This window comes from Eumetopias jubatus, unplaced genomic scaffold (genome assembly GCF_037043125.1).
Source record: "Eumetopias jubatus isolate StellerSeaLion01/CBP00866 unplaced genomic scaffold, mEumJub1_p1.0 scaffold_10, whole genome shotgun sequence".
Classification (NCBI taxonomy): Eukaryota; Metazoa; Chordata; class Mammalia; order Carnivora; family Otariidae; genus Eumetopias; species Eumetopias jubatus.
In genome coordinates, this window is record NW_028274816.1 from 86,055,678 (window position 1) to 86,079,644 (window position 23,967).

Genomic DNA, 23,967 nt, shown 5'->3' on the forward strand with positions numbered 1-23,967 from the left:
CTTCTCAGCCACGTCTCTGCTGGTGTTTCTGTTCCTTGTGAGTACGTTGCTGTGATTCTCAGGGTAGAGAGTTTCACAGTTGCCTCAAAAGATGCCCCCCTCTTTCCCCTCAACTCCCCACTCTGAGACATGTACCCACGAGCTTAGCTCACGGCTTTGGTGCTCTCTCCAGGTTCCTGCTCCTCCCTTGTTCTCCTGCCTTGAGCCGTCATGCACTTTTCATTGGCTCCTCAGAGATTTGTCTCTGTGTTGGACCAAGGCTGGGTGCTGGGGAGGCAGCCCGTTAGAAGGCCAGCGGAGACCTTCCTGTCACCCGCCTGACACCATCAGCCCTGGAGGCTGAGCTTTCCCTCTGGCTTTTGTCACTTAACTGTGAGGACTAGTTGCTTCTTGCCTGCCTTTGATCTGCCCTCAGCGGGGCTCCCTGGGGCCTGGCCACTCCTCAGCTCTAGCTCTTGACTGTGAGGCTCTTCCTGGCAGCGAATCCACGCTCTCTGCTGGTCACTTCACAGGCTCCACCAAGAAAACTCGGGCTCAACTTTCCAGACCCCCTTTCCGAAGTCACACTTTGCCTCCATCCCTCAAGGGGGCAAGGTCCCAGCTTCTTTGAAGACCTGAATTCAAACCAGTTTACTCAGGGGACATTCAATTTGCAATCGTGACAATGATCTTAAACTTCACCTAAAAAAAATAAATAAATAAAGGGGCACCTGGGTGGCTCAGTCATTAAGCTTCTGCCTTCGGCTCAGGTCATGATCCCGGGGTCCTGGGATCCAGCCCGCATCAGGCTCCCTGCTCAGAGGGGAGTCCACTTCTCCCTCTCCCACTCCCCCTGCTTGTGTTCCCTCTCTCGCTGTGTCTCTCTCTGTCAAATAAAAATATAAAATCTTTAAAAATAAATAAATAAACAAAATGGAGAATATCTAGAAAGTTTCTTTGAGAAGACAAAAAAAGGCCAAGAAGGAAATATGCAACATTACATGTATCAAACAGTAAAAGTTACGTTGCTTTAACTGGTCTGATGCTAGTACTGAAATAGGGAAAAGTAGTTCAGTGGAACAGAATATACTCCCCCAAAATAGGTTCAAATATATATGGAACTTATTTTTGATATAGGTACCATATCAAACTAGTGATTGAATCATGAATTATTGAAGAAATGGTATTGGGACCATTGGCTATCTATCCATCTGGGAAAGATTCAGATGGCTCAATGATATAAACATAAATAAATAAATATATATATATGTTAGAAAAAAGCAAAAATGGTTTAGGAAAAAAAAAGAAAAGGAGAGCTTACCTGCGGTGAACCTTTCCATGAAAGACACAAAACCCAAAAGCTATAAAATAAAAAGTTTGGTCAATATGAATAAATAAAATTCTAGGAGAAAAAAGTCAGCAGCAACAGAATTAAGCCACACATAAACAATAAAGGCAAATTTCTTTAATATACAAAGGATTTTGCAAAACTAGTATGGCCACTAAACAGAAAGATACTCACACTTACTTTTTTAAGTCACATATAGCTGACATGCAATGTTCTATTAGTTTCAGGTGTACGAGGTAGTGATTGGACAATTAGTTACATTAGCTCACCACTCGAAGTGTAGTTACCATGTGTCACCACACAAAGTTACTATATTATTAACTATCTTCTCTAAGCTGCGCTTTTTTATCTCCCTGACTTATTTATTTCATAACCAGAAGTTTATATCTCTTAATTTCCTCAAACTTACTTCTTTTTTTAAGAGAGGGAAAGAGGGGGAGGAAGGGGGAGAGGGAGGGAGGGGCAGAGGGAGAGAGAGAATCATAAGCAGGCTCCATCCACCATGCTTCAGCGCAGAGCCCAACATGGGGCTCGATCTCACGACCCTGAGATCATGACCTGAGCCAAAATCAAGAGCCAGACGCTTAACTGACTGAGCCACCCAGGCGGCCCTCAAACTCACTTTTAACTGAAGAAAAAAATTAAACATGAGATGCCATTTAAACTTTTTTTTATAAATAGTTTTTATTTTTTAGTAGAATTCTAGGTTTACAGGAAAAATTGTGCAGGAAGTGCAGAGTTCCCACATGCCTCCCCTTGTCTCTTTGCAAGTTAGGATTTCTAGCACGATGTTGAATAGCCCCGGTGAGAGCGGACAGCCTTGCCCTGCTCCCCATCTTAGGGTTAAGGTGTCTAGTTTCTCACTACTAAGTAATGATGTTAGCTATAAATTTATTGTAAATGTTTTTATCAAGTTGAAGTTACTCTTTATTGCTGGTTTTTTAATGAAAATTGTTATCACGGATGGATGTTGGATTTTGTCAAATGCTTTTTTTTTGCATCTATTGGTATGATCATATAGTTTTTCCTCTTTAGCTTATTGATGTGATGGATTACTTTGACTTTCAAATGTTGCATCAGCCTTTCATACTTGGGAATAAATCCTACTTGTATAATAATGCCACGGTGTATAATTCTTTTTAGACATTGTTGGATATGGTTTGCTAACATTTTGAGTATTTTTGCATCTGTATTCACTAGAGAGATTGGTCTGTGGTTTTTCCTTCATGTAATGTCTTTAGCTGGCTTTTAGTTTTAGGGTGATGCTGACCTCACAGAACAGGTTTGGAGGGCGCCTGGGTGGCTCAGTTGGTTAAGCGACTGCCTTCGGCTCAGGTCATGGTCCTGGAGTCCCGGGATCGAGTCCCGCATCGGGCTCCCTGCTCGGCAGGGAGTCTGCTTCTCCCTCTGACCCTCTTCCCTCTCGTGCTCTCTATCTCTCATTCTCTCTCTCTCAAATAAATAAATGAAATCTTAAAAAAAAAAAAAAGAACAGGTTTGGAAATATCTCCTCTGCTTCCATTTCTGAAAGGGAGTGTAGAGAATTGGTATCATTTCTTCCTTAAATCTTTGGTAGAATTCATCAGTGAAATCATCTGGACTTCGTGCTGTTTTGGAAGTTTAATTATTGATTAAATTTCTTTAATAGATATACTCCTACTCAGATTATTTACTTCTCTTTGTGTGAGTTTTGGTAGATTGTGTCTTTCAGTAAATTGGTCTGTTTCACCTAAGTTATCAAATTTCAAGCCATAGGGTTGTTCATAATATTCCTTATTATTCTCTTAATGTCCATGGGATCAGTAATGATGACCCCTGTTTCATTTCTGATATTAGTAATTTGTGTCTTCTCTTTTTTCTTGATCAGTCTGAGTAGAAGTTATCAATTTTATTGATCTTTTTAAAGAACCAACTCTTGATTTCCTTGATTTTCTTTGTTAATGTCCTGTTTTCAATTTCACTGATTTCTAATGCCTATTATTTCTAATATTCTGCTTATTTTGGATTTCATGTGTTTTTTTTTTCTAATTCCCTAAGGTGGAAGCTTAGAGTTACTGATTTTAGATTTTTTCTCTCTAATATATCCATTCAGTGTTATAAATTTCCCTTCAAGTACTGTTTTCACTGCATCCCACAACTTTTTTTTAATTAACATATAATGTATTATTTGTTTCGGGATACAGGTATGTGATTCATCAGTCTTACACAATTCACAGTGCTCACCATAGCACATACCCTCCCCGGTGTCCATCACCCAGCCACCCCATCCCTCCCACCCCCCTCCACTCCAGCAGCCCTCAGTTTGTTTCCTGAGAGTAAGAGTCTCTTATGGTTTGTCTCCTTCTCTGGTTTCATCTGGTTTCATTTCTCCCTCCCTTTCTCTATCCCACAACTTTTTTTATGGATTTTATTTACTGAGAGAGAGAGAGCATGCATGCGTGAGCCAGGGGGAGGGGCAAAGGAGAGGGAGAAGCAGACTTCCCGCTGAGCGGGGAGCCCAACGCGGGGCTCAATTCCAGAACCCCAAGATCATGACCCGAGCTGAAGGCAGACACTTAACTGACTGAGCCACCCAGGTGCCCCTGCATCCCACAACTTTTGATAAATTCTTTTTTCCTTTTCATTTAGTTCAAAATTAAACCTGAGATGCCATTTCTCATCTCTCATCTCTCAGATTGGCAAAAAATAGATTGATAATAGCGTGGGTTTAGGTGTGGGGAAAGAGGCACATTGTACACTGGTACTGGAAGTATAGACTAGTTCAGCAAATTGGATGGCAATTTGTACATCTCTATACTGATTTTAAAAGTATATGTTTTAATTTAGGGAATGTATAGATGTCCGTACGGGGCGGTCTGTGCAGGATGTACCAGCCATCTATGAATAGGGGCAGAGTTTCCAGTAGCAAAAACCTGGAAACAACCCAAGTGTCCATTAATGGAGGACGGCGTTGCTATATTGTATCTCTTCTGTGAAACACTGTGCAAAGGATGCAGGAGATCTCTGATACTGATATGGAAAGATGATCAAGGTATAGGGGGCACCTGGTGGCTCAGTCGGTTAAGCATCTGCCTTCGGCTCAGGTCATGATCTCAGGGTCCTGGGATCGAGCCCTGCACCGGGCTCTCTGCTCAGCAGCAAGTTGGCTTCTCTTTCTCCCTCTGTGATCTCTCTCGCTTTCGGTCTCTCTCACATAAATAAATAAAATCTTAAAAAAATAATAAAAAATAAAAAAAAGAGAGATGATCAAGGTATACTGTTAGGGGGACACCTGAGTGGCTCAGCCGGTCAAGTGTCTGCCTTCAGCTCTGGTCATGATCCCCAGAACCACCCCCCCCATTGGACTCTTTGCTCAGTGGGAAGCCTGCTTCTCCCTCTGCCTGCCGCTCCCCCTGCTTGTGCTCTGTCTCTCTCTGATAAATAAATGAATAAAGTCTAAAGAAAAATGGTATACTGTTAGGATGCAGGCCACAGGAAAGGATGTTTACTGTGATGACATTTGTGTTAAAAACAAAACAAAACAAGAGCTTATTCTGTGTAAAATGTGTTTGGATTTGTCCAAATGCATTAGGAAAGTGGTCATTCTGGTTACATCCGGGACAAAAGGGTTTGGGGCTCAGCGGAGAGGAGGGCTGAAAACCTTCTGTTTTTCACCTTCTGCCCTCTTTCCGGTTTGAATTTTTAACCTTGAATAAGAATTACATTGAAAAATAGTTTTAAAATCAAACTGCAGGGGCACCTGGGTGGCTCAGTCGTTGGGCTTCTGCCTTCGCCTCGGGTCATGACCCCAGGGTCCTGGGATCGAGCCCTGCATCGGGCTCCCTGCTCCGCGGGAAGCCTGCTTCTCCCTCTCCCACTCCCCTTGCTTGTGTTCCCTCTCTAGCTGTCAAATAAATAAATAAAGTCTTTAAAAAATAAATAAAATCAAATAAAATAAAACTGCAGATTTGAGCCCACAGGTGTTTCAAAGCACGCTAACCCTATCCTTTGCATTCTCTTCCTCATAAGAAAGCACACGAAAGGCTGCCCACCCCTGGGCTCTGGACACCTTGGTCCTTTCTCTCATTTTATATCCGAGAGGATTTCAAAGAAAAGAAAAAAACACCCCCTGACCACTCTGTCGGATAGCACTGTTGATGGCTGATGGTTTCTAAATGAGCAAGATAGGCTCTTTTTGATCATTACCGGAAAAAGGAAAATTTGTTTCCTTAGAAGTGTTTTAATGGAAAGGTAATTTAAACTCTATTTTTAGAAACTAGAGAAACTGAATCATCCATCTACTCTACTTACTGTTTTAGTATTTTGTGTTTTCCTTTTTTTGCAGTGCATCAATCATATTTCTGACGGCCATAACCCCAGCCATAGGTATATGTCTTGGCATACACAGTGCCGGTATTGCTCCAGGGCCAGGAAACATTCATTTGGAGGAATTATATACCTGGTTCCTTAGGAAGAACACAAAGTCTGGAATTAGGAAGCTACCAAACTAACAAACACACTGTTGGGGGAGAGAGCTCATCCACCCTCCTTTCCTCTGGGAAGAGAATCTCTCGGAGTGGGCAGCGGGGTCCTGCCGAAGATTGCCACCTTTGTGTTCCGCACAGGTTTCCGAATGAAAAGCAAGGCTTCTGAGGCTGTAACTGAAATACCACTTGCTCCCTTTGCTAAAGCAGCTTGTGCTGAGTATAGTTGGGGAACAACAGCTTTTCCTGAATCAGTGTCTACTTGTAACACATGCCTGACATTGGGTTGAGAATAATTTACTTTTTAAAAAGATTTTATTTATTTGAGAGAGCGAGAGAGCACAGAGGGAGAGGGAGAAGCAGACTCCCTGGTGAGCAGGGAGCCCGACGTGGGGCTCGATCCCGGGACCCTGAGATCATGACCTGAGCTGAAGGCAGACGCTTAACCGGTTGAGCTACCCAGGTGCCCCATTTTAAGAAAATATTTTATTTACCGGGGCGCCTGGTTGGCTCAGTTGTTAAGCGTCTGCCTTCGGCTCAGGTCATGATCCCGGGGTCCTGGGATCAAGCCCCGTGTCAGGCTCCCAGCTCCACGGGAAGCCTGCTTCTCCCTCTCCCACTCCCCCTGCTTGTGTTCCCGCTCTCGCTGGGTCTCTGTCAAATAAATAAGTAAATAAAATCTTTTAAAAAAAGATTTTATTTATTTGAGAGACAGGAGAATACTTTAAACTTCCTTTCTGAAAGTTTACGTTTTACTAGATATGGTTGTCATCAATATAACCTGCTTTTTACAGCGGATTTTCTTGAAAATCAGATTGGTGGTTTTGCATAGCAACAAACAACACCCCTGAACCACCTAGCATGGGTAGGTGGGGGCGGCCTCCCGTGTATCCTCTCCCGGCCAGCTGTGTTGACTTAGTGCACCTGACCTCCCTGAGCCTGAGCTTCTTCATCTGCAGAAGGGAGACAACAGCTGTGCCTGACTTATACGTTTATTGTGAGGATTAGACGAGATGACGAGTAAGGATGGTGTTTGTAACAGAGATGGACAAACAGCAGGCTCTCCATACAGGATAGCTGGCTACCAAATTACACTTAGTGAAGGAGGTTTGAGGGAACACAAAAAAGCACACAGATAATGTAGTTTATTTGCAAAAATGCAGTGATACTGTGCCAAGTTCAAAGTATTTGTTCATGAGCATAGGGATCCTAAGACTTAGAGAACAAGACGATATCGCTGTTTTTTTCTTGAGCATCTCCCCTGGGCTAGGTGCTGTTCACAGAGGCAGGTGCTGAAGGGGGCTCTCGGGGCTGCTCTACCGAGTCCAGAGTCCTTTCCACCATGGTGCTCCAGGCCCTCGTTCTGTACTGTGGCACTGAACTTTCCCCTTCACTTAGTTCTCAGGACGGCACAAGGACTGCCTCAGGGCAATCATCCCAGGTGCCCTCCCACAATGCCTCTGCCTTCTTATCTCCGCCATCTCCAACAGGGCTGCGCTTGGAGATTTCCTTCAATCCCACTTTCCTGACTGCCCTCCGGATCTGAAATTGTCCTCATGCCCCAGCAGAAGAGCTCCCCAATCTCTCTCCAAGCTCCAGGCCCCAGTCCCATTTCTTCCTCCTCTTGGATGTGGTGGGTCCTGGGGGACCTTGGGAACACAAGGACTTGGTATCCCAAAATATTCTCACCCACCAGCACACGCCTTGTTGTCTATCCCTTTCTGCCTGGATGCTGGATCCACAAAGAACTGAGCAAAGCCACACAGCTATTTACCTCCCCAAGGACGCGGGCCAGAGGCAGGGTGGGCAGGGAAGGGATGGAGAAGGAGTGACATTAGGTTTTGCAGGAGCTGAGTCTTGTGGTGAAAGCTGAACACCCAGCCCCGCAGGAACCTTGATCCAGGAGTGTCCGCACTGGAGGCTCGGGGCAGAGGAGTTAGAATGTTTTGGAACTCTGGAGAAGGGGCCCTGCCGGCCCTCCAAGCCTTTCTGATTGCCCCAAAGCCTCTATGAGAAACAGTTAAGGGGCTGGGCCCAATCCCTCAGACAGGTTTGACATCTTTCAGCCTTCCCCTTGCACCTTTTCCAGACGAGGTGAGCTCCCAGCAGAAGACACTTTCACCAGCAGCCAAGTTCTCACCCCCAACAAATAAAACCACAGAGCTCTCTCCAAAAGAGACGCTCTAGGGTGAGGCTTGGACAGCACGCTCCAAGCCCCCCGCCCCCCGGGGATGGATGCTCCGAGGACTCCGCCAGCCCCGGGAATTTGGCTGGGCTCCACACAAGGCAGGTTTATGGTTACAGATGCCACCGGGGCCATGGGCGACCACTCTGTCCCCAGCACCTCCCCCCCCCCCCCCCCAGTTCGGGGCTTGCACACAAGGCCCGCTCCATACTTTTGCGTAATGCAGGGCCGAAGGAAGGAGCGACTCCACAAGCCCCTGGTTCATCAAATGGCCACACGTTCCGGGCCTACTGTGTGACATGCTCTGTGCTGTGGTCTGCAGGGGAAGGCGACATCCGTGCCTGGACATAAAATGCGAACTAGGGAAACCAACTTGTGGCCTTCCCCAGCGGCCTCTGTCAGAACGGTCGGCCTTCACACGAAGACCGCAAGTGAACTCCAAGAGCGTCCGGTCAGCGGAGCGATACAACAACGCGGCCTGTGAACCTTCTCTGACAAGGCAGAGAACCCCGCACTTGCCACACCCAAGATGGCCACCTTCCCAGGCCTGTTACTCAGTTCCGCTTGCCATTCCCACTATGGCACCACTAGCGCGCCGCGGGGGCGGGGCCAAGGGCGGAAGTGGGTGTGGCAGAGACGGGAGTCGAGGGGTCACGCAGAGACTAGCCACCCGGCAGTGGGAGCCGCTGGGCCGAGGCGATGATTCCTCCGCAGGAGGCGTCCGCCCGGCGGCGGGAGATCGAGGACAAGCTGAAGCAGGTGAGGCTGGGGATGGGGAGCAGGTGAGGGAAGGGGCCGAGATCCGGGCCGGGGCACCTCCTCAGGGAGGAGGCAGGGCTGGGAGGGAGCAGTCCCTGCGAGGAGATAGGGTTGGGGGCGAGGCCGTGGGGCTGGGACGCGATGTTCGTTAGCCTCCAGCTTCTTGTGATGGGCTCCGCTCCGCTTCCCCCAGGAGGAGGAGACGCTGTCCTTCATCCGAGACAGCCTGGAGAAGAGCGACCAGCTCACCAAAAACATGGTGAGTAACCCCTCAGGTGGGAGGGGCAGACAGGCCCCCAGACTGGAGGAGAGCCCTTTTTACATAAAGCCAGGAGTTCGAGCCTGGGTCATGGTGGTGGTAATGTGTGGGTTTCTCTAGCAGCAGTGTGGGGTGTCTCTTATCTAGCTCCCCCGTTTTCTGCTCCTTCACTGACGATGCCGCAGCCCCTGCTGGCGCAGACTTTCAGCTTTCTCTCCAAGCTCTCCATTCTTCGCTCTCTCCTTCCGCAAACATATAGCGAGACTGATTTATGTGAGCTGGGTAGTGGTCGTGTGTCATCCTCAATTCAGGTGATGATCAGAGGGCAAGGGTGGCCTGAGATTTTGAGATTACTGAGGGCAGAGAAAACTCAGCCTTCACCTCAGAGGGCTTTAGGGGTAGAAGGAGCTTTGAAGTCAGAGCTGGGATCTAGTTCTCGCCCCTCCACTTCTTCTTCTTTTTCTTTGTTTAAGATTTTATTTATTTATTTGAGAGAACGAGAGTCAGAGAGAGCGGGGTGAAGGGCAGAGGGAGAAGCAAGCTGCCCGCTGAGCAGGGAGCCCGATTCGGGACTCGATCCAGGGACTCCAGGATCATGGCCCGAGCCCAAGGCAGACGCCCAACTGACTGAGCCACCCAGGCGCCCTCTCCACTTGTTTCTATGTGGCTCCTGACAGGTAACACTGAGCTTCAGTCAACTCATCTACTAAAAGAGGCAATGCCAACCTCCCAGCGTGGCTGTGAAGGTCATAGGAGACAATGAATGGGAATGCATCTTGCATAGTAGCTGGTCTACAACAGGTGCTCAGCAAATAGGAGTTTCCTTCCTTATTTCTAGAGGAGACTGGAAAAGCTCATATTGAGTAGATACAAACTCTGGGTATGTGTTTAGGAACACAATCATAAAGTCCTCGTCCTTATTAAATTATTAAATAGGGATTCACCCTCAGAGAGAGAGGGTTTCGAAGGTACTAGCAATGCATTTGAGGCTACTCTGTATGAAACTGCTTCCTGTTCAGTCTAGGAAAGCTTCAGAGAGAAGCGAAATTGAGATTTGGCTTCAGAGGGTGGACGGGAGTCCCTCCTGGCGTGATTATCTTAGAAGGAGTTCATTTGATGCACGGTTTGCCTCCTGCAAGGCAAGCCTCATCCAGTTTATTTGGACCACGTCCTGTGTGCTGTGCACACGGTGGGTGTTGAGGATAGATACAGTGATGGGCACGTGCACCCTATCCCTTCCCTCGTGCACTTTGTTATCTAGAAAATCAGAGGAGGGCCCTGGGCGGCTCAGTCGGTGAAGCGTTTGCCTCCGGCTCAGGTCACGGTCCCAGGGTCCGGGGATCGAGCCCCGCATCGGGCTCCCTGCTCCGCGGGAAGCCTGCTTCTCCCTCCCCCGCTCCCCCCGCTTATGCTCTCTTTCTCTCTCTGTCAAAATAAATAAATAAAATCTTTTTTTTTTTTTTTTTTTATAAAAGAAAGAAAACCAGAGGAAAGACAGCAAATGCCAAAGACCTGGTGGGTGGGTAGAAGCAGTCCTGGCACAAGACTGAGTCCTGAGACTGGGCTGTCCCCCACAGGTGTCTATCCTGTCATCCTTTGAGAGCCGCCTTATGAAGCTGGAGAACTCCATCATCCCTGTGCACAAGCAGACAGAGAACCTGCAGCGACTGCAGGAGAATGTTGAGAAGACTCTCTCCTGCCTGGACCATGTCATCAGCTACTACCATGTGGCCAGTGACACTGAGAAAATCATCAGGGAGGGGTGAGCTAGGGCCAGAGGCTCACATTGCTAACACCTCTTGGGCCAGCAACACTAAGCTTTAGAAGAGAGGGTTTGAATATATTTGAGCCCGGAGTCCCCTGCATTAATTCTGTTCTCTTCCAAATACCATTCTCTTGGTCCTTTCTCTTCTTCCATCTGCCCAGGCTGATGCAGCTCTTTTCCTTCACAGCCCCACAGGCAGGCTGGAGGAGTACCTGGGGAGCATGGCCAAGATTCAGAAGGCCGTGGAGTACTTCCAGGACAATAGCCCAGACAGCCCAGAGCTCAACAAAGTGGTGAGGGGCCAGTGGGCTACTGTGGGAGGCTTGGAGACACCAGTCCCTGCCTTGGTCTCATGAGGGACACTGGACCGTTGACAGCCACTCCCCTCCGCTCCTCTCCCCAGTCACGCAGCTCCTGCCAGTCACTTGTCTATACTCTGTTTCTCCCGATTTGTCTAGTCCGGGCTTCTCATATGAATGGAATCGTATAATATGTGACCTTTTGTGTCTGCCTTCTTCTACTTCATGTAATGTTTTGAAGGTTCGGGCACGTGGTGGTGTGTGTCAGTTCTTCATTCATGGTATGGCTGAGGAACGTTGAATTGTGTGGATGGACCACGTTCGCCACTTGATGGACGCTCCACATTTTGGCAGTTACAAATAATGTTGCTATGAGCCCTCATGTGTACTTTTGGTTTGGACGGATGTTTTCTGTTCTCTTGTGTGTGCTGGCTATCTGTGTCTTATTGGGTATATAATTTGCAAATGTTCTCTTTCATCCTGCGGGTTGTCCTTTCGCTGTTTTGATGGTGTCATTTGTAGGACAAAAGTTTTTCATTTGACATAGTTCTATTTATCTACTTTTTTTTCTCTCGCAAACCCTTTTCTAACAAGAAGACAGTGATGGCCCATTGGGAAAATCATCGGCCAATATTTGTGAAGCACCTGTGTCTTGTAAAACTTTGAGTTTCACCTGTGAACATAGAATTTGAGGGAACATGAGGCAAAGACATAAGCAGAGAGGGCTTCCTGGTGTTTTTTCTCCGGGTTAAAGGAAGTGAAGGCAGAGGAGGGGCCGGCTGGATGCTGAAGCAGCCGAACCCTCCCCCTTCCTTCCTCCTGTTGTCCCCGTAGAAGCTGCTGTTCGAGCGCGGAAAGGAGTCGCTGGAGTCCGAGTTCCGCAGCCTGATGACCAGGCACAGCAAGGTCGTGTCCCCTGTGCTCATTCTGGATCTGATCAGTGGTGAGGATGAGCTGGAGGTCCAGGAAGAGGTGCCGCTGGAGCACCTGCCCGAGGGAGTGCTCCAGGACGTGATCCGCATCTCCCGCTGGCTGGTGGAATACGGCCGCAACCAAGGTGAGAGGACCCAGGTGGCAGGGCCAGATGGAGTGGGGTCTTCTCCCCGCTTTATTTCTTTAATCCGGCTGTTTTTTTTTTTTTTTTTTTCATAAAAAGAAGTTTAATTGGAAATGATACACAAGCAATAAATCTATAGCTTATGTGACTGTGTGAACACATCCACGGCTCCTAAGCTGCACTTTAGGGGGCCTTGGGCTCAGCAGATTTTTAGGGATAAAAGAGAGGCCAGTGGACAGCCTCCATACCCCTGTGCTTCAGCCCATTTTTTACACTGGGGCTCCTTGCAACACCTTGGTTGGGAACTGCTGAAATGTAGTGTTTCCTTGCCCATTTGCATTTTTGGAGTCTCCAGTTTTCCAGTATTGATAGAAGGTGCTGCAGTGAGCATACTTGTGTGGATTGCTTTCCTCATATAGGGAGTTCTTTGGGTGTTTTCTCAGAGATGCAGCTATCAGGTAGAAGTGTCCAAACAGATTTGTACCTTTCTGCCATTGGAATCTCATCTCCAGGTAGGTGGGGTCCAAAGAGCCATCAACGGTCCCATGGCTCTTTTTTCTTCATTAATTTTATTTATCTTAGCCAGGGCTGTCATGGTCCTTTTTTAAAAAATTTGCATGTCATGAATGGCTAAAGATATAGCGTGTTTTTCATTCACTGACATTTGTGGTCTCTTTGCCTCCTATAAATTGCTCGCATCCTTTGACCCCTTGCCAGGTGAATCTCGATGTTAATTTTATTTAGTTAGTTATTTCTAAAAAGATGTTCTTTATTCATTTGAGAGAGAGGGTGTGCACGCGGTGGGGAGGGGCAGAGGGAGAGTCTTAAGCAGATTCCCTGTTGAGCGTGGAACCTGACGTGGGGCTCGATCTCACAACCCATGAGATCATGACCTGAGCTGAAACCAAGAATTGGACGCTCAACCAACTGAGCCACCCAGGTGCTTCCTAATTTTATATTTTTTTTATCTAAAAGAATTTTACCTTCAAAACTTAATTAGCAGTTCTTTTGGGGGATATTTGCTCTTTTAAGATGGCTTAAATTGGGACCAGGCCATGTGGGTGGCTGGGAGCCATAGCAGATGCTAGGAACGAGTTAGCAAACTGAAATAGGAGGCCCTACTACTGCCCTGCCCACTGCATCTAGAGGGGAAAGAGAGGCAGGGTCCCCAGCTGCCACAGATCTGTCACCCCCTCTCTCCTCAGATTTCATGAATGTCTACTACCAGATTCGCTCCAGCCAGCTAGACCGCTCCATCAAGGGCCTGAAGGAACATTTCCGGAAGAGCAGTTCTTCCTCTGGGGTTCCCTACTCGCCTGCTATCCCTAACAAGAGGAAAGACACGCCCACCAAGAAGCCCATCAAGAGGCCAGGTGAGCCCTGACCCCGGCCCATTAAGCCCCACCCAGAAGGCTGTGTGGGACCTGCATGGCCTTTGGCCGCCCTGGGGTTAGCAGCGTCAGCCCCTTCAGAGCTTATCCTCCCGGTGGCCCCTGACTGTGGGTACAGAGGGCAGAAAGCAGGTGTCTCCCCACCTAGCAAGTCCCCATCTACTGAAGCTCCATGCTCCGGGTGAAATGTCCTTGTGTGTCAGCCGCAGCCTGGCAAGCCTGGCTGTCTCGAGCTGCCGAGAGATGCTGTCCTCAGCTGAAGGAGAGGCTAGGATGTTGCAGGGCAAGGGGCCACCGGGAGCAGCACCGGGGAGAGAAAGCTCAAGAGCCAGGGGCTGCTTCCACCTTAGCCCACACTGCCGAGCTGTGGCTGCAGGGACATGCCCGGTGTGGCCTGTGGGACCCTCCCCTCGTGACAGCAGGCTATGTGTAGAGTGTTTTTCGCCCCTGCCCCTCAGAGAGCACCTGCTCCTGCTCAGGCCTTTAATTGGGGTTTGGAGAAAGGGCAGCGTAGAGGCTGCCCTCAGTGGCCCAAGCGAGCAGGGGACTGGTGGCCCCAGCAGGAGGTGTATGGCTCCTCACCTCCAGTGCAGATCTCCTGGCCGTCACCTAAAAACCTGCTCCTAATAGTGACTGTGCCGAGCCAGCCTGCTGGGCCGCAGCTGCCAGTACTCGGTCGGTCCATCCCTGTGCCTCTGTGCTTTGGGCAGGGGCTGTCTCCCTCTGTGAGGCTGTGAGGCTGCCTGCCTTGGCTGGTGTGGGCTCTCTTCTCCATCTCCTCTCTGACAGGCCCACGGAGTGGGGGGTGGGCGGGGGCGGGCCAGACCTGGTCTGCACCGCCCCCAGAGTGTTGGCTGGCCGTGGTGGGGCTCACAGCGGGCCTAGTCTGTCCTTGGCTTACGGACCCCAGAGGAAGACTCGGGCTGTGAGGATCCCAGTGGTTGCTGCAGAGTTTCAAGATTGTCAGCAACCCGGGGGTTGGGACTGATGTGGAAAACTAGGGAGCCAGGCCCCTGGGACATCCGCTCCTGGCTTGGAGGAGAGGAGCAGGGAGGCCTCAGTCGGTCAGTAATTTAATACCAATCTCGGCATCTCTGTGGTCACTGGGCACCTGATGGGCTTGGCGGCTGCCCGATCAGTGTCCTTGGTCTTCGTCCATGCCAGCATGCTGGCGAGGCTCCTCAAGGCCTGTGTGCAGGCCCATCTGCTGCGGGTTGGCTGTGGGGCAGGAATCTGATTTGCTCATTAGCAGGACCGCTCACTGAATGGGGAGAACACAGGGAGACAGATGCTGAGCCGGGGCCGTGAACTTGGTCATTAGTAGCTGATTGTCACATGGTCCAAACAGAAAGAAAGGAGCCACTCCAGACCTTGTCCTTTCTCCCCCAGCTTTTTGGGGGGCCTGCCAGAACTCAGGCAGCCTCACTGTGTTCAGAGACATGGCTGGGGGTGGGGGACGCAGGAGTCTCCAGGGAAGATGGACCAGAGTTATGTGTGGGGGGCCTCTTTCCCGCTCCTAGTGCATCTTATTAACAAGGCAGCTGTTCTTGTCTATTTTATATCCCGCATTTTCTGCCCTGAGGTGTCTCATTCCCACAGAGGTGGCTGACTCCGGACGCTGTAGGCACTGCGGTTTTGTTTTTGTTGATTTCACTTTTGATACTAACTGTTGTTTTTTTCCTCCATGCCTCGAGCATGTCCCCCCCCCCTCCCCGCCCCGTGTCCGGTCCTGCCTCCAGCTCTGTGTGGTGGCTTCCATTAACCCCCAGCCAAGCTTCTGAGTTTTCTCCGATTGCTTTGGGGGTTCAGGTGACTTTGGTGCACAGGGCCAGGCTGCCTCAGGGTCTCCAAGCCTTCTGTCTTGGGCACCGCTCTCCCAGGAAGCTCAGACCTGTCTCACCAACTCCCGGGCTCTGCTTTCCGTCGACCTCCGTGTGTCCATGTCCCAGCACTGAGCATGCCTGGGAACTCGGCCTCCTAGTGTTTCGGGCCGGGCCATGGGCCTCTCGGCCTCAGGGGTCCCCAGACTCCGCCAACCTGGCTGTGTCCTCTGGGTGTGAGAGCTTCGTCGCCAGCTCCTCCATCCTGAGCCTGGTCTCTTCCGACTTAAATGCTACTCAGTAGTGTTTTTTATTTTTGGCTTCTCCTGATGGCTCTTTGCCCATCTCGTCTCCTTCACCCACTGCATTTCCTAAAGAGAACTCAAATCCAGAACCATGAGGGTCAGGAGCAGAATCGGGAGCCCCGTGTGGGGCACGCCCCGTGCCCGTTCCTTCCTGCCCATCTGTAGTGCCTCTGGGGGGTCCTGGAAGGGGCCTGCTGGAGAGATGGCATGTGGGCATGCTCACTGTTGGGGGGCTGGGTATGGGGCTCGGGGAGGGGGGCAGGTGGAGGCCTGCTGCTGTTTTCTCTCACTCATTTCCTAGGTCTTCTTGTCTCCTCTCTGTGTGGCTCTGGTGACAGGGACGATCCGTAAGGCTCAGAACCTTCTGAAACAGTATTCCCAGCATGGTCTAGATGGGAAAAAGGGGGGCTCTAACCTCATTCCTCTGGAAGGTAATCACCCTGTGTTCTTCTGTTCCCTCCTCCGCCACCATGTGTCCACTCTCGTGGCAGGGCAGAGCCTCCAAGCCCCCAGGAGGGCCGCGGGAGAGTCCCTGGGAGGGGGCAGGGGTGGGGACAGAAGGTGCCTGGTGCCGCTCACTCCAGCTGGCGCAGGGCAGGTGCTGTGGCCCCGGCCTGGTCCTGTCTGGCCTTCGGCAGCTCTGCCCTCCCTGAGGCTTCCTACTCCCTCCCTGTCTCTGTCCTTGTCTCCTATTTGAACTCAGAGAAAGTTCTTCGTTATGGGCAGCCCTTTCACGCTCCGACCAGTAGTGGCAGGACCAAGCTGGCCTAGGCCTCTGGGCCACCCCCACCTTCCCCAGCTTTAGAAAGGGGAGTGTGTGCCACGAGGGGGATGGGCAGCCTGTAGGCCATGTCCCTCCTTGCCTCCTGTCCGAGGAAGGACAGCCCTGCCCTGGTGGACCTGACCTTCCTTCCAAAGAATAACCCTGGGGAACCAAAGGAGGCTGTCTCGTTCACTCAGCAGTGACATTTCTCTAACTGCGAGTCTCCCCAAACATGGTGAGGTGGGTAAACCCCCTGGGGCCGAGCATCAGACCCTCCTCAGCTGCCAGAAGCTCTCCAGAGCCTTCCTCGTCCCGCAGGCTTTCTCTTGGCCTCGGGCTTGGAGAACCAGCTCTCAAGGACGGTCTGGGGCACTGCAAGTCAGGCTTGAAATGGCTGTTCCCAAGGTGGTCCGTGGCAGAGGAGGGGCTCAGAGCCCTCTCCAGTGCCCTTTCCCCTGCTGCCGCGCCCCCCCCCCCCCCATATCTCACATCCCCTCCTGGAGATCGAGGGCTTCTTCCCTGTCCCCGAGGGGGCAGCCCGCCCGGCCCCTGGGTAAACGCTGCTTGTGTCTGTATGGCCGACGTCTCGCTAGGTCACGAGCATGATTTCCGAGTTAAGCACCTGTCCGAGGCCCTGAACGACAAGCACGGGCCGCTGGCTGGTGAGTACCGCAGCCCAGCCCGAGGGCAGCCGCCGCTGCCTTGGCCGCGGTCCCTGGAGGGCTCTGCTCTGAGGATGAGCCAGGCCTGTTTGCCTCTCTCTCTGAAGTCTCTCTTTTGGGCACTAGGTCTCCTTGCCTCTCTCCAGATGGGAGTGTATGCCTGGCTCTCGGGGCCTGGGCCAAGGGGAGAAGCTGCCGCTACTTGGAAGGTGGCTCCCTGGAGGGCAGGGAGCGCTGACATCTGACTCCAACAACAGCTCCAAAGCTCTGACTCGGAGCCCGTTCCTTTGCTTGTGGGACCAGGTTGCCTGTGGGCACCCGCTGCCCCAGCCTCCGCTAGTGGGACCCGGCTCTCCTGGGGCAGCTGACCAGCAGAAGCCCTCCCTTTCTGGGACTCATCGCCCCTTCTCAAAGTTTGACCCCATGCCAGCTAGCCTCCTAGGCCATAGCCCACTGCCTTCTTAGACATTCCACGTCTGGCGGGGCTGAGAACTGCCTTCAGTGGCCTGGCATTTTCTCAGATGGGTGACCACGGTGCCTGCCTCTTTGAGGTGGGCACCCACCCGTGGCTGCCCCCTTTCTAGTACAGTTCAGACTCCTCAGTCCTGGGGACAGGTGCCCCATAGCCAGGAAGCCGATTTAGGGCTCTTCCCTCTTTATCCCTTCATCTGTCTCCCCACCACCTCTAGTACCTGATGCTCTGGGACATAATCACTGTCTGGCAGAGCCGAAAATGAAGCCAGGACAAAGGCTGGATTCAGCCCTGTTTTTTCTCTTCGAAGCAGTCAGGTCTGCTGGAATGCTCTCAGCTTTCTGCCGGAACAGTACGCCTGGGCTACAGGCCAGGAGCTGGGGAGACCCATGCCCCCCCAGCAGGGAGAGCGGCTGTCCGCAGACCAGCAGCTCAGGGGCACCGCTGTCCCCCCAGGGAGAGATGACACACTGGACGTGGAGACCGACGCCTACATTCACTGCATCAGTGCCTTCGTCAGGCTGGCCCAGAGCGAGTACCAGCTGCTGATGGACGTCATCCCTGAGCACCATCAGAAAAAGACCTTTGACTCCCTGATCCAGGTCCTGCCCCACCCCACCCTGCTCCTGAGCCCCAACCAGATGCCCCTGCAAAAGCTGTGGCTGCAGAAGCTGGAGTTTGGGCCAGACCTGTTGGCCTGTAGCCTTCAACTGTAGCCGCCCACCATCTCCACCGTGTATGTGGGGGGGGGGGGTTGCCGTCCCCTGCTGGGGCATGCTGCCTTCCCCCAGCCCCTCCAGCGGCCCTGACCGTCCCTGGGAGGCAGGTCTCACCGCTCTGCCCTCTCTGTGAGCCGCGTCCTGGGTCTGTTCTCTCAGGACGCGCTGGACGGGCTGATGCTCGAAGGGGAGAACATCGTGTCTGCTGCCCGGAAGGCCATCATTAGGCACGACTTCTCTGCCGTGCTCACCGTCTTCCCCATCCTGCGGCACCTCAAGCAGACCAAGCCTGAGTTTGACCAGGTGCTCCAGGTATGTGGGCGGGAAGGCCCTTGGGGACACGGAGGGGGGGACCGTGCTGCCTGGCCTGGCTTTTCCGCCCTCACACCTCTGCTCCGAAGCTGGATGGAAGCAGCTTCTGCAGGGCCCTGGGCGAGGGGACCCCCTCCCGGGGTGATGGAACAGGAGGGGAGGCAGTGAGGGGCAGGGGAGCGGCCGGTAGGGAGCCGGGTCTGCTCTGCAGCTGTGTGCTTCCTCAGGGGACGGCTGCCAGCACCAAGAACAAGCTGCCCGGCCTCATCACCTCCATGGAGACCGTTGGAGCCAAGGCCCTGGAGGACTTTGCCGACAACATCAAGGTGCTCTCCCTCTCTCCGGGGCCACCTGCGGCCCTAGGAGCCGTGGGCAGGACCACCAGGGACCTGCGTCGGGAGCGCCTGCAGAGGGCAGGCCGCCAAGAGGGGCTGCTAGTCTCCTGTCAGTACCCACTTGCCTCCCTTTCTTTCCCAGGGGGCTCCTGAGCCCCCAAGGGGTGACCCTCCTGCCCCATTTTTCCTGTCCTGTCTCACTGGCCTGCGTGCCTGAGGGGCGCCCTGACCCCTGTCTGCCAGGAGGTGGCACCAAGAGCAGACCGCCCGGGGCCCGGGGTGGGGCCCAAGGCTTTGGTGGCAGGTTCGGGAAACTGGGCTGTTCTTTCCACAGAATGATCCGGACAAGGAATACAACATGCCCAAGGATGGCACCGTGCATGAGCTCACAAGCAACGTAGGTGCTGCCCAAGGTCACCTGGGGAGGGAAGAGGGCCTGGCCTGGTCCCGAGCCGGCACGCTGGTGGCAGGATGGATGGCAAAGTACTTCGTGTCTCCAGTAGGGCAGGAAGCTTATAACCACCCTTTTCACAGGGCAGACCCCTGGCCCTGCACTTGCCTGGAATGGTCCAAGAGGGTGCGTTTGGGAGGAGATGTGACCTTGAGGTCCTGCCCTTGACCTTCCTGGACCTGTTTTCTCCCCACACAGGCCATCCTTTTCCTCCAGCAGCTCCTGGACTTCCAGGAGACAGCAGGGGCCATGCTGGCCTCCCAAGGTACTTGGCACCTCCCAGTGGGGCCCCCTACCCGTCCCCCACCCCTCCCTCTTGTCTGGAGACACGGGGCGACTGGCCACCCCTGGGAGAGATCTCCCCTGGCCCTGTGGAGTGGGGTTTGACTGTGCCTTTCCTGACCCGACCTCCCTCCCTTCTTGCTCCTTCCACCGTCCTCGCTCTGGGGAGTGGCACTCCCTGGTTCGAAGATGCCCTGCCTGCCTCGCCCCTCCTTCCGCATTTCTCCACCTGCTCTTGTGTTCGCCTGTCCTCCTGATTAGTCTCACACAGCTGACTGTTCCGTGGGCTGGCGTCTCAGGGCCAGCCTGGTGTCTTCCCACTGACCGCTGCCCTGGCACTGGAGCTGGGGAGGTTGGCATGGAAGGAGGTTGGCATTTCTGAGCACCGAGGCCCGACCCAACTTGTTGGGGCCCCCGGGCCCTCCCCTTCCTCCATTTTGGGGGCGAGGGAGCCAGGAGCAGCCTCTGGCCTGCAGTTCTCCAGATCCCTACTTGGCTGCATGCTCCCTCACCTTCAGGGGTCCAGCCAGGGTGTGTCCTGCTGTCTGTGTTCTGGCTGTCACGGGGAGGGGTCTGCTTGACTCGGGGGACACGGTTTCTAACCTGTGTTTGCACTTTGCGTCTTTCTCCCTTCTTTGTCTCCCTCTTCCCCTCTGAGTGCACTGCCTTTCACTCCGTAGTTCTTGGGGACACATACAATATTCCTTTAGACCCCCGAGGTAAGCAGCAGGGCTCTGCAGCCCCATCCTACCCCCTCTGAAACCCCATGGGTGAGGTTCCTTGGGGACGGAGGCATCTGGACAGACTCAGGACCTACTGGGGAGCGGGGGTCAGGGGGGACATGGGTCTTCAGGGCACTCCCAACTCTCTCAGCTCCCTGTAGGGCCACTTTCTGTCCCTGAGCTTATCCACGCGGCACCCTGAGTGCACCCTCCAGGCTAGCCCAGCACCTGCCTGCCGCCTCCCTCCCCATACACCGCTGCCGCCTGGCCACCTGCTTGTTCAGGGGAGCCCGGTAGAGGAGGTTGTGGGAAGTAGGGGAGAAGGGGGAGAGGCCGTGGGGAGCCTACTCTAAGACCCTGCTGTTCACAAATGGGATAAGCAGGCGTCGTAGTAGACAGCACCCAGCATGAGTCGGGGCTGGGGGGCAGGGGGCGCCCCACTCCTGTCCCACCAGCCTTCCTGCCGATCACAGGCCAGCTCATTAACCTTGCCACCCATCACCATAGAGGGGCTTGCCCTGGGTTCCGGGAAGAGGCTGAGGGAGTGCTCCCTGCAGCAGGCAAGGAGCCTAGCAGCCCCCACCCCCTGCCCTGAGCGCCTCGGCATCCAGTCTGCCTGAGGAGGGCTCAGGGGCCCCTCCCAGGGTTTCCAGAGCTGCTCCCGGGGCTGAGGGGAGGCCGGAGAGGGTCCTGGCCGCTGCCACGGCTGCAGTAACAGGCCTTCTCTCCTCCCAGAGACCAGCTCTTCTGCCACCAGCTACAGCTCCGAGTTCAGCAAGCGCCTGCTGAGCACGTATATCTGTGAGTGCTGTCTAGCTGGCCAGCAGCCCCTGGCGCCCAGCTCCCCTGCCTTTTCCCTTCCTGGCTTTGTGCCCTCCTGCTAGTCTCGGTCCAGGCCTGAGCCCCCTCCACGACCTTTGGAATTGTAACCTAACTTCCGGTTTAGGGGCTGAGCGGGGCTGGGCAGAGGGCTCCTGAGGCTTGTGGAGTCTGAAGTTAGGGACAAGGACAAGGGTTGGAGTTGGTTTGAGGGCCATCGATTGGGTCGTTTTGGTCAGACTGCCCATGCATGTAGCCACACCCTCCCTGTGCAGGTAAGGTCCTGGGCAACCTGCAGCTGAACCTCCTGAGCAAGTCCAAGGTGTATGAGGACCCGGCTCTGAGCGCCATCTTCCTGCACAACAACTACAACTACATCCTCAAGGCCTTGGAGAAGTGAGTGGCTGCAGGTGTCTGCGTGCACGCGGCTCCCACCTGCCCCGGTCCACCCGCCCACCCTTCCGGGGCTGCCTGTGCCCTCTGCCTGGCCAGGCGGGGAGAGCAGCGCTTTACCCCTTGGAGTCCCAGGACCCGGGGCGGTGTAGGACAGGCCCCACGGGTGCTGCTGCGGAGACCAGCAACCTTTGGGCCCCCGAGAGCCAGTTCAGTCCTCCTCTGCTCCCCCCCCCCCCCGCCCCCCGCCAGGTCTGAGCTGATCCAGCTGGTGGCCGTGACCCAGAAGACTGCTGAGCGCTCCTACCGGGAGCACATTGAGCAGCAGATCCAGACCTACCAGCGCAGGTGGGCCCCGCTGCGCCCTCCCCTCACCCCCAGGCTGTACCCTTCACTCACTCTTCTTGTCCGAGCTTCAGAGTGGGGTCAGTAATGGGGAAGTGCTCCCCCGTGGACCTGGCCCTCTGCTTGCCGTTTAACCACACCCACAGGGTGGAGAGGGACCGCCTGCCCCTACCACCACCTGCTTCCTGAGGTGGCCAGCATTTCCAGAGGGTGCGGTGCCTAGGGTGCGGGCGAAGAAGAATCAGAAGGCTGCCTGACAGAGGTGTGGGGACGTGAGGCCAAGCGAAGAGCAAGGTTGCAAGAGCACTTGAACTTGCTGAACCTCGCTCTGCCATGCTCCCACTGCTCCTATCCTTGTTTCTCCTTTGTGTGCGTGTGTCTCCTGGGAGTGCTCTCCCTTCTTGCTTTGTCTGTCCTCTGCTCCCTTCCTCTTTCTCATCTGCTTCTCCGTGTTTACTCTCCAGGAGATCGATGTGAAGTGTAGCTGCTAGTATTTGTTCAACTTACTGAATTCTGTTTCCTGTTCTTAATTTTAAAAGCCGGCAGCTTGAACATTTTCTTTTCCCAAGGAAAAAATCTCAGCTGTGCTCTGCTTAGTTGTGACCCGGATCCATTGCCGAGCTCCCCCTCCCCTAGTAGATCACGAGATTTAAAAAACAAAACAAACCAGCCCCTGGGAAGCAGTCCCTCCTCTACCTTCTGCCTCTCTCCCCACCTGGCAGCTGGTTAAAGGTGACTGACTACATCGCTGAGAAGAATCTACCTGTATTCCAACCAGGAGTCAAGGTGGGCGGAAGGCCTGGGCTGGGAAGGGGTGTCTAGCGGATGTGATACTTTTTGTCACGTTTCTGGGGGAAAATGGACAAGCATCCCACTGGGATGAGCGAAGGTTGCCTGCGGCCACAGGGCAGCAGGAGAAAGGGCTGGGCTCAGGTGTTTGGGGAAGGAGCCAGCGGCCGGGCAGTTCTGCTCTGAGGAACACTTTCTCGGCCCTCTCCCACCACCCCCAGCTCAGGGACAAGGAGCGGCAGATGATCAAGGAGCGGTTCAAGGTGAGTTGGGGTCCCTTCCCCTCCACTGCTCCCTGCTGCTGTTGCAGGGACATGGGCCCAGGGTCTTTGTCTTTGGGTCACTTCTATTTCCACCTTTTTTGGCGGCCAGGGTTTCAATGATGGCCTTGAGGAACTGTGCAAGATCCAGAAGGCCTGGGCTATTCCTGACATGGAACAGAGAGACAAGATTCGCCAAGCTCAGAAAAACATTGTCAGGGAGACCTACGGGGCCTTTCTGCACAGGTGAGCGCTCTGTCTCCACCTCCCCAGCCCTGCGCCCCCCACTTCCCCTGCTGGGTCTCTGCTCTGTTCTTCTTCAAGAAAACCCAGAGGGGCGTGTAGGTGTGGGTGGCAGAGCTCATGCCCTGGGCTCTGCTTTGGGGCCGGACAGGGACATGACTCAGGGGCACCCTGTCAGGAGTGCCTTAGGCTGAGGTGGGGCTGGGGGGCCGCCAGCCTGCCCCTGACCTCAGCGCCTGGTCAGGTATGGCAGCGTGCCCTTCACCAAGAACCCGGAGAAGTACATCAAGTACCGTGTGGAACAGGTGGGCGACATGATCGATCGCCTCTTTGACACGTCTGCCTGAGCCTGCTGCTGTCCCTGCCTGGTTCTGCCAGATCAGCCATGTTATTGGACAGATAAATCAGTGTTAACTTGCCTCTGGGCCTGGTGAGCTTGACATCCTTTGGGACAGGGATCTTTGTCCACCCCTTCTCCAGCCCGGAGCCCTGTCCCCGAGCCCTCGAGTCCTGGTTTGCATTTCTTCCTGGAGCTCCCCCAGACCAGCACTCTGCCACAATACTGGGGTTCCTTCCCACCTTAGGTCTCATGAGCCTGCGCCTGCGTGGGCCACGTAACGGCTTCCAGACAGGAAAGGACAGAGAAGAAAGACAAAGGGCCAGTGCCCACAGCTCCCTCATGTGTACAAGAGCGGGAGGGTAAACAGCCCACCTCCGGCCCGGTTCAGAGCTGGGGGCGGAGAAAGCCCCCTCGAGCCCAGAAACGTGGG

The 23,967-nt window shown here is 53.4% G+C and overlaps 1 protein-coding gene across 5 annotated transcripts; it reads left to right on the forward strand.

The window, feature by feature from the left end:
- Positions 1-8,610: 8,610 nt before the first annotated feature.
- On the forward strand, positions 8,611-23,616 carry EXOC7 (exocyst complex component 7). 5 transcript variants are annotated; one of them, XM_028112630.2, is made up of 20 exons: positions 8,611-8,734; positions 8,928-8,993; positions 10,571-10,755; positions 10,946-11,051; positions 11,892-12,114; positions 13,320-13,487; positions 15,969-16,061; positions 16,903-17,055; positions 17,984-18,129; positions 18,406-18,558; positions 18,786-18,884; positions 19,228-19,290; positions 19,543-19,609; positions 21,084-21,149; positions 21,443-21,563; positions 21,813-21,908; positions 22,628-22,691; positions 22,916-22,957; positions 23,067-23,200; positions 23,442-23,616. In XM_028112630.2, the coding sequence occupies exons 1-20, from the start codon at positions 8,675-8,677 to the stop codon at positions 23,542-23,544; spliced, it is 2,208 nt and encodes a 735-aa protein (XP_027968431.1). In that variant the 5' UTR covers positions 8,611-8,674; the 3' UTR covers positions 23,545-23,616. The 5 variants fall into 5 exon arrangements, 4 of the variants coding, with proteins under 4 accessions (XP_027968431.1, XP_027968430.1, XP_027968426.1 ...); XM_028112629.2 differs by having other exon boundaries at positions 16,987-17,055; XM_028112625.2 differs by lacking the exon at positions 16,903-17,055.
- The last annotated feature ends 351 nt before the right edge of the window (positions 23,617-23,967 follow it).

What these genes read in the sequence shown, in the direction of transcription:
- EXOC7 (XM_028112630.2), top strand. Translation starts at nt 8,675, where the DNA reads ATGATTCCTCCGCAGGAGGCGTCCGCCCGGCGGCGGGAGATCGAGGAC. An exon ending in ATCCAGACCTACCAGCGCAG is followed by an intron (nt 21,909 to 22,627) that starts GTGGGCCCCGCT and finishes CCCACCTGGCAG; the next exon opens with CTGGTTAAAGGTGACTGACT. An exon ending in TGATCAAGGAGCGGTTCAAG is followed by an intron (nt 22,958 to 23,066) that starts GTGAGTTGGGGT and finishes TTTGGCGGCCAG; the next exon opens with GGTTTCAATGATGGCCTTGA.